The 9721-nt window shown below is 42.6% G+C and overlaps 1 protein-coding gene and 1 long non-coding RNA gene across 2 annotated transcripts; one reads left to right on the top strand and one right to left on the bottom strand.

Moving 5' to 3' along the window:
• The first annotated feature begins 1860 nt into the window (after window positions 1–1860).
• LOC124689056 lies at window positions 1861–4559 on the top strand. Its single transcript, XR_006998699.1, has 3 exons — window positions 1861–1909; window positions 1998–2219; window positions 4416–4559. It is a non-coding gene; the product is annotated as an uncharacterized LOC124689056 (long non-coding RNA).
• Window positions 4560–6518: 1959 nt separating this feature from the next.
• LOC124689131 lies at window positions 6519–9040 on the bottom strand. The gene is made up of 6 exons (XM_047222714.1): window positions 8897–9040; window positions 8727–8813; window positions 8199–8384; window positions 7515–7730; window positions 7269–7415; window positions 6519–6890 (listed from the first exon to the last, which is right to left on the bottom strand). The coding sequence occupies exons 1-6, from the start codon at window positions 9038–9040 to the stop codon at window positions 6519–6521; spliced, it is 1152 nt and encodes a 383-aa protein (XP_047078670.1).
• Between the last annotated feature and the right edge of the window lie 681 nt (window positions 9041–9721).

Here is a 9721-nt window from a genome sequence, read left to right on the forward strand (position 1 = left end):
AATAGCCAGGAAAGACCTCGCACAAAAGTTCGAATTTCTGTGGCGCATGACAAATTATGCGCCACAAAAGTTTGACTTTCTGTGGCGCACATCACCATATGCGCCACAAAATCTCCTTCGCCCATGTGCAGTGGTGGACTCCGCAGTGGACCTACAGAAACTACCCTTTATGTGGCGCACCAGCTGTACATGCGCCACATAAGTTCCAGAAATTCTGTGGCGCATCTTCTATTATGCGCCACAGAAATAATTTTGTGGCGCTTGCGCCTTTAGGTGCGCCGCGGAATGTATTTCTACCTATAAGGGTTTTCCTAGTAGTGACTTCACACAATTCTCATTAGCAACATTAGTGCGATCAAAATAACAAATCCACTTGGCTTCAGTTCTAACATATATCAAACATCTATTAAAACATTTGCTAATGTAGCAACTTCTTCAAAAATCTCTTTCTCTCAAAAGAACTAAAAAATAAAGAGAATAAGAGGCAAATGCAAATAGTGGTAGAAATTTGTCAAAACAGAACAACAGGTAAAGATCGATTTTTTTCAAAAATCCTCTGTTGCTCAGCTCGAAAAGTGCAAAACTAACGAAAGTTAGATAATAACCCCATGCATATATTAAAAAATTGGAAGCTCAATACTAATTTCTGTCTGGGAGTAAGGATTTTTTTGTAACAACACAAAATCTGTTTCTGGATAGCAACTTACCCAAATCTTACTTTCTTCCTATTAGAGGCTACTCTTGGCACAAAAACGAAATAAAAATGATAAGGAGGCTGTTATAGAGGCAACAACTTCCAAGACTCAACAAAAGTAGTGAACCCAAAAGTGTTCAGGCCGCGCGGTGTGTGCAGGGTTTGCAAAGTTCAGTTAATTGGAAATAAACCGACGACAAGTTCTAGGAAAGGCCAGACCCAGTAGTGCGTTTCCAGGCCCAATACGGTCCAAACTTATAAGTGATTTTTTATAGTGGTTCAAATTTGAATTTAAATTTGTAATAGTACTGAGCATTTTTATAAGTGTTTTTAGTGGAAGGCAGTGCATGTTCCTGTTGGAGCCATTGAGATCTGCTGGTACAGTGGGGAATTTGGAAGGGGTTGCGGAAGAGATGGGGTTGAAGGAGTTGAATAAGATCAACAAGCAGCTAGAAATTTGTGAATTTGAAAAAGCAGGACAATTTGATGGCCGGGCTATTTTATTTTTGTGTAATTTCTCTTAGCTTTGTTTATCTCTTGATCATTAGCCTTTAGACAAAGTAATAAGTGTTCTCTTAACAATTTCTATGCTTTGTAATAGTACTGAGATGGATCTTATACTCTCTGTCTTTGATCAATCAAATGCAACAACAATTTAGCAAAACTACCATGTTATTCAGATCGCGCGGTATGTCTAGGGTTTGCAAAGTTCAGTTAATTGGAAAAAAACCAACAACAAGTTCTAGGAAAGGCCAGACCCAGTAGTTCGTTTCCAGGTCCAATATGGTCCAAACTTATAAGTGTTTTTTATAGTGGTTTAAATTTGAATTTAAATTTATAATAGTACTTAGCATTTTTATAGTGTTATCAGGAACATCGCATGCCGGCTATTCCTAGGAACAACATCTTTTTCTTTTGAATAGCTAGTAAAGACGTGGCACAAGAGCTATTCACCCGTCAAAATTCAGAGATAACAAGACCACACCACTGCACATGCCTCACCATCGCGCCACCGTTCCAGGCCGCCCCTCGTCGAGGTGCAGGCACCAAGAGCTCCGCCTCGTCGTCCTCATCATCTTCCCCGAAAGAATCGAGCTCGAACGCCCCAAATCGACGACACGGTCGCCGATACCTAACTCCAGCCGCCGGTCAATTTCGTCTATTTTGGCCACCTCTGTCCTCCCCGCCATCTCCGGCCACATGTACACGTTCAGGGTAAGATACCCGTCCTTCAGAACCTCTCTTCCTTCTATATCGCCCTCCGTGTTGATCCCTCTACGGTGACAGCCGTACTCCTCTGCAGGTCGTCGTTGCCGGCGCAACTCCGGTGACTACCCAAGCCAAGTCCTCCCCTTCCTACCTCCCTGGTGTCTACCGCGTCGAGCGCGCCTCTTCCCCGAGCCCCTCGCGCCTCCTCCGTCAGATTGTTGCTCGACGTGAGTTCCGCCATGGACGTCATATCTGAGCTCTTTTTTGTTCAAGTCGCTGCGCCCTGCACATGTCCAACTCCACCAGGACCATCTCGGTGAGCTCCTCGTTCCATCCTCCTCTTTTCCTTATCTCAAATCATGCATCGAACACAGTCGTCGTTTCTGAACATCGTCGCCAAGTGCTCAAAAATGTTTGGGTTCAGTTAAAAGTCTCCCGCGCCTGCGCACGCACCAGCTGCCCCTGTTGGTCTTCATCGCCTGAACCATCGTCTCCGTTATCTCTTCCGTGTCCTTGTGCATCTCCAGGTCCGGCTCGTATGCCCCAGCAGAGATGGTTCCAAAACTGTTCACACCTGTACATGTTCAGGCTCAGCTGCCTTGCAGCATGTTGCCGTTTCGCATGCAAGCGGACAGTGCTGTTTTTGTTTCCACGCAGTACATGCTCCCATCGACCCGCAAGTGCAGAGTCCAATTTTCAGCTAGTCTAACAAACCCCTTATTTCTATGCCCCGTATAACGCGAGTTTTTCGCCCCGTATCCCAAAAGTGCATCTTGCTGAACCATTCCGTCTAGCAGACCCCGTATTTCGCCCTGTATTTTTAAAAATTAAAACCCCGGGAAAATTAAACCATAGTTCATCTTCATTGATCATACACTGGATCATACATATACATAGCGATCTACTGCGATCCTAGCTACTCGAGGATGATGAATGGCACGAAAGGCCCCCTGGCGGCAGCCTCCTCCTCTGCCCTGGCGGCAGCCTCCTCCTCCGCCCTGGCGGCAGCCTCCTCCTCCGCCTTGGCGGCAGCCTCCTTCGCCTGGAATTCCGCCACGGCGGCGATGGCCGCCGCCTGTTCGTCTGCCTCCGCCCGCGCCTTCTCGGCGGCCTCCGCCTCGGATTCGGCCACCGCCTGCAAGTATGCCGCGTCCTCCTCCGCCGCCTCCTCTTCCTCCTCGCCGCCTCCGCTTCCTCCGCCGCTGGTGCTGCCGATGGTCGCCGCCCATGCCGCCTTCGCCGCGCGGTCGCGCTGCCACTCGGCGAGCCACTTCTCGAAGGCTTCGCCGCTCATCGGCTTGAGCGGCGGGTCTTGCCGGTACCACCGCCCACCCGCGGCGTACTCCCGGAGCGGATCCGGCACGTACAGCGCGCCGGCGTACCGGCACGCCGCACGGCGGCTCCCCGCGGCGGAGCGCTTGCACTTGAGCCGCCACGCGTCCTCCACGGTGTCCGGCGAGCGGGATCGCTTCGATCAGCTCGCCGGCGAGGTGCTACTACGGCGGCGGGAGTCCATGCACGTGGCGGCGGGTGGAATGCGGCGCGGGGGAGCGACTAATTGCTCGCCGGAGCAGGAGGAGGAGGCGGCGGCGTACGGCGGAGCTAGGGTTGCGAGTGAGGGGTTAACCCCTCACACGCACCTGCGCCCACTATAAGTACGGGACGACGGGGCCGATTTCCTGGGCCCCGTATTCCGCCGAAACGGGCCGGCCTGAATACGGGGCCTGCTAGACGCCCAAAATCACGCCGGCCCCGTATCCTGCCGGAATTTTACGGGGTGGGCGGATTATACGGGGCCTGTTAGACATGCTCTTAGCTTCACCCGTATGCACATCCATCCATCCAGCTGCTAACCTGCTTGTTTAGTTAGCCATGCACGGCAACAACAGATCCAGCAGCTTGCCTGCTAGGCTGCTAGCTAGCAGCTCATCTTTGCATTGTCAAATGCACACACTGCGCTGCACATCATAACAATTCTCACATATACATCAAAACCATCGACCTGTACTTTGACACAAACCAACCAAATGCTGTGGTTCTGTTCTACTGCATATATCCCATTCAAATCCGGAGAAAGATGTTCAGCTACCTGAAGACAATTTTCCTATCCAATCTGTTTTGAACAAATAATCTATGTTATGAAATTAAGAAATATGAGGAATCTAAATATGAGATACATATACCTGTTTGCATCTCGCATCATGTCGTGACGTGATAGTTATGCATATTCACCTAACATATATACGGAGTATTTCGGAACTCCACCTAGGGTTTCTCTGCTCCGCTTAATATTGAAGTAGTTCACCTCTTGCCATGTCTATGCCATGCTAATCAACATTTAATGTTTCCGATAGAAAATAACTTCAACCTAATAATTAATTGTCAGGATTCCGATTCCGCTTAATATGGATAAGTTGCATTGCATCATGTTTGCCATGCCATGCATATCATATCATGATCATGCCGATTATTTTGCCGTAGTAGTAAATTGTGCATTCGTTGTTTGTTCTAGTGCTTTGTTTCTTCACGGATAAGACGTTGAGTTGATGCGAGCTACGCCAAGTTCTCCGGATGTTCCTCCGCCATTTTTAACAGGCAAGAATTTTCACACTTATGTCTCTGCGGGAGTCTTTTACCTATTTTATTTTGCCTTCTCCCTTATGCTAGCCTCGAGTTGCGTTCTTGTCACGTGTTAATCCACTTGTTACCTCAAGCAACTCATATTGCCTCCACCACCCTCATATAGCTGTTGTTTGGTTATAGGGTCTGCCTTACGAGTCGTAGTGCATGCTTAGTACCGCTATCGCTATCGTTATCGGGTTATCTGTTCGGGGATCATGACACATGCTACATGGTTATATCTGTTATAGAGTATCATGGTTACTTTAATTGTTAATAGTTTTTAAGTGGAGGCATCGGTGGGTCAGTTGCTCATTTTATGACGGCTCACTTATGTTTCCTAAATATCTTAGGACCCCGAGTTCTTGTTATCTGTTCCGAGATTGAGCGCTCTAACCACACGTGGGTATGTTTATTTGGTCTCCCCTCGATCACTGCCGAAATCTACAGCTTTGTCCAGTGGCCACAACTAGTTTATATGTTTTCCTTTGGTTATTGCGTGCATGCCAGCTTGTTACTTATTTACTTTGGGAAGCCCCTGGGTGTCTTGTATCCCTTGTTTCTGGTATGCACGTATAGGTTTGCGGCCTGAGCGTTTATCGCATGCTAAAGCGGGTCATTCGCCCCTGTGAGTGTTCTAACCCTCGGAAGCCGTGCACGCGATAGCTAGGTCCTCTTCGGCGATTCGGCCGTACTTCGATACGGTTTCAACTTAGTTAGGTGGCTTCCTGGACATTAACTAGCTAAGCAGGATTTGGATTAACTTGTCTATTGTTGTCGTGAAGGAGAGTGCGAGTCATGATATCTTTCCCTCGTAGTTTGGATTGATCGTGCGTGTGGGCACATTTGGGCACCCCTGCAGGGTTACATCTTATCGATAAGCCGTGTCCGCGGTTATGAACGACTTGGAGCTGTATGACTCGACCATAGACAACTTACACTTGTTATCTCATTAATAATAACTTGCATAGTAAGTTAGCACAACCTCAACAATAAATGGTTAAAACTTGTCCACCATTTGAGTGTCCTTGCAAGTACTTCCTTTGCGAAGGGAGGAACGCATCAGCTGGGTTATGATTGCAGAGTATAGAACTTCTAGTTATGTGCTCTCTTATCTATTCTAGCACCTGTAAGTTATGAGTGTCTCTATATGATTTTAGTGCTTGTGCGCTGCTTCTTAACCGTACCATTTTGCCTATGACGTCCTCTTGCGTCCTCTAAGTCCCCTGCGTGCCTCAAGTATAAATGATGACTTGTTGATGACTTGTTAAGTACGAAACTCGTACTTATTGCTGCTTTGGGACATAACCGGACATGTATGAAGATCGGTATGAAGAAAACGACGCTAGCGAGGTTACCCTTCCGGCTTGGCCTAGGTAGGATTATGGACGCCACTTGGTTATCTTCATGACTCTTAGTTCCATTTGTATTCTTATTCATACTCGGATGTATTTGGCATTACGTATGATTTGGATCTTTTTATTGTATCTTTTTGTATTCTTGGCTCGTTGGAGTCATTGTTGTAATAAAAGTTCTCTTGTGGACTCTATCGTGACTTGTTGTAATGATTGCTACTTGTGATTGATTCCACCTGCGTTGCGTGCATGTTTTGGCGTGTACGAAGCGTTTGGTGGTGCATCTCCTAAAATCGATATTATACGGATTTTGGCGGGAAGGCTTGGATCCGTATAGTACCGGTTTTGGGGCGTCACAGTGATCTTGTTCATATGGGCTCTAGTCATAGGTTAGTTTGGAAAATTGAGCATGTACTTTTTCAGCCATTTTTCATAATTAACATCTCACTTATCTCTTGATTTAAGTGCCCATAATATATTTCAAGTATAGCTTGTGTGTCATAAAACTTGGAAGATCATTATCCGGACCAGAGTTCAAATTCCATTAATTAAATGTACAGCTAGACAATTGTTTTTGGATACAACAAGGTTCAAAACTTTGCTTCGTAGAAAAGCTTTATTAAAAGCAACACTATAAATTATCAAACAAAATCACCGGGTCCACCATAGTATATATGTAGACCATCATCATTGTGTCCATAGCCATCTGTAGTATATTTTGAAAAATTGGTACCGCCTGGGTGTGCACTATTAACATTAGGGGAAACAAGCTTATTGGTCTTATCTACAATTTGGATATTCTTCATAAATGATGCTTTTCCAAAGCCTTCTGAAGCAAAATGACCACTACCCATTTGTGGAGAGTCCATCGATGCTGTTGGACCTTTAACAAATCCACCCCATAATGCAAATTCACCCTTTTCTTTCATGTATTGAAAGAGCGAATTCGGCCAATATCCGATTGGTGTATTTTTTTCACCATAAGCCACCCACCAATTTTTAGTCTTTGGATCCTAGAAAAATAATGGTCGCATGGTAAATGCTTGCTTAAAATTTAAAGGAATATGCAATCAATTATGTGTGATATCATACTTATACCTGTAAGTTGTATAAAAGATGATGAATGTAAAGCGGGAGACATATTTTCGTACTTACTATTGTATAACCGATAATGAATGCAAAGAGGGAGACATGTTATTTCTCTTATCATTGTATCATCAAATATTTTTAATTATCAAAGGTTCTATCATGTTTTTTCTATCTAATAGTTTGTGCATTGATACGTTCAGTTTAAATTGTGGTTTCGAACTTATCTATTTTGAATAAGATAACTAGTGTATTGATATAATAAAAGACATAAAGTTAACAATAAAAATTTAACATAAGAATACCTTAAAGATTAGAACATCTATTTCATATTGTGGTCCGTTATAGATAGAAATCGGTTGTATTCTTCCTCCGAGACCAACACTTTGGCTAACTTGCACGAAAGCATGACAATCATGATCCACGCAAGTCGTGATTGGTGGGCCGTGATCCTTTACCTAATGTATACAATGTCAATAAGATATTGTGAGATTATAAATCCTTTCTAGTTCATAACAAAATGAGCATCCAAATAAATATTTATTGTTTACCCAATAAACATGAAACCTAGCATAACTGTCACCGCTGTAGCTTGGATATACCCAAGATCCAGCACCTATCCCATCTCGACGACCCAGTTCTGTTCCCTCATGAATCTGTATGGTTGCTCCGCTGATATCCTTACTATTTTTCTTCACCATTGGCTCATAAACATTTATTTTAGCTCGTGTTCCATATAGCTCATCCCGATATTCAATTCCTGCTACCTACATGACAAAATAATTGCTTATTTTCAGTGGAAAATACTAAAACCTACTCATAATACTAGAAACAATTTGACAACATATGAAAAATATATTTGATGAATATCAGTTTATGTTGTATACTAAGGTCAATATGGACCAAGAACTTACACAAAATGTATGTGGAACTTATTAGAATGAATAAATTTTTATTTTCCATCCGCAGTAGTGTCAACAACAGTGTGAAAGTGTAAAAGGAGTTGTAAGATTCAAGTTAAAAAAATTCATTGTGTAATATACTTCCGGTATCTTTGACCTAATTTTTCATCTCGAGGATGAATTCCATGGGATATTATTCTATAATGTAGTTGGGAGTCAGCTATGGTCTACAGCTGTTGCGCATGCAACAACACCTCACAAGAATTTATATTTTCATAATCTACCTAGATTACTAGACCACTACAAAACTATATTGAAAAATAAAATACTTACCTCTTGTTGTACATCCTTGCTAATCACTTCATCAATGGTTTTTTCAGCCATGTGGTACCTTCTATTATTACGCAATATTGGAATTGTTCCTGTAGGGCACTCGATGATAGGCAACTGTACTTGTGGCACGGCATTCTTCGATGGAAAATCTGTGTATGATCTTAGTGGGAGAGAACTTGGTTCCATCTATTGAGGAACCATACTTATTCATCACATAATCAAATATATATTTCTAATACATAATCAATCATATATATAGCACATGTAATTTTTTACATTTGTATTGTTTGACAAGATGTTGTTAGTTCCTCTTGTAGTGCAAAATTAATGTCTACATAGCATCTGAAAAAGAATTTATGAACAATATAAGTGTGAAATCTATTTTATTTTTTTCTTTGATTGTTTATCTACCTATGTGTTAATACAGTAGTTTAGAACTCATCGTTCGTTGGAGATTATAAACATAAATATTGAAATTGAATTTACTCACAAAATGAAACTATCCATTTCTTCATGATAATTACTTACCTGGATTTTGTGGTCTTTCAGCAATGGGTGGTCAAAGGCTGGTTGTACATTCACACCAATGCAATCGTATACATCTCCACCTTCAACCTATATTGATGTTTCCTCAGATTCATAATCTCAAAATATTAGTATAAATATACATAAAAAGTAAGAGGAATACATACACATACCGCAGTAGTCTTATTAACTTGATAACTCGTGAGGACCCTGCTAGTATTTTCCCCTTGTTTGATAGATTCAACTCCCCATCCTCCAATGGCTTGAATAAAAAATGACAAGAGAATGGTCATTCTAATCGGTAGTTTTTCTTTCATGGTGGAAATATGGAATGCTCAATTTCTAGTGTGCATATCTACGACCATATTTATAAGGTTACGGACTAGTAGTCATCGAGGAAGGGCTATAAATTGCATTGATGTGTGATTGATCTTGAAGATATCGCATTTATTGCATAAGATACGATAATATACCATTTATTGATTTTCTTTTTTGGATAAGATCTTGACAAACTAATGCGGAAAGTAATTGGAATTATTTAATACGCTGGAAAATATATACCAAATTATTACTAATAGAGGACCATTTCCTACGGTACATCGTTTAGACTGCCCCTGGGAGTTGGAGAAAATTATCCCACTTCCACTGGTAAATGGAAAAAAAAGTTTCATATCAGGCCAAGATCAAAGCGACATGTGCCACACAACGAACTAACCCTCAATCTTAACTACCCATCGCCAACATGAAATTGCTAGCAATAGCTCCAGCATAAGGAGATTTAGATTCATTATGGGAAACAACATATGAGAATATGTCCTAGCAACTTTTACACCTAAATTATAGGACCAGTGCAAGCAGTAGTATTTTTCCTAGATAGGAATCCTCTAACTAAGAACAAAGCAAAATATCTGAGCCTAGGATGTTGGATATGAGAAAGGTTTCCTCTACGGATGTCCAAAGGCTCATCCGCACTTATACTCCTCCAGAATTCCCGGAGG

This window comes from Lolium rigidum, chromosome 2, assembly GCF_022539505.1.
Source record: "Lolium rigidum isolate FL_2022 chromosome 2, APGP_CSIRO_Lrig_0.1, whole genome shotgun sequence".
In the NCBI taxonomy this organism is placed as follows: Eukaryota; Viridiplantae; Streptophyta; class Magnoliopsida; order Poales; family Poaceae; genus Lolium; species Lolium rigidum.

Coding starts and splice junctions, on each gene's coding strand:
- LOC124689131 (XM_047222714.1), bottom strand. CDS start 9,040: ATGAAAGAAAAACTACCGATTAGAATGACCATTCTCTTGTCATTTTTT. Junction 7,731..8,198: donor GCAAGGATGTACAACAAGAG/GTAAGTATTTTA, acceptor TTTGTCATGTAG/GTAGCAGGAATTGAATATCG. Junction 6,891..7,268: donor TAGATGTTCTAATCTTTAAG/GTATTCTTATGT, acceptor TTATTTTTCTAG/GATCCAAAGACTAAAAATTG.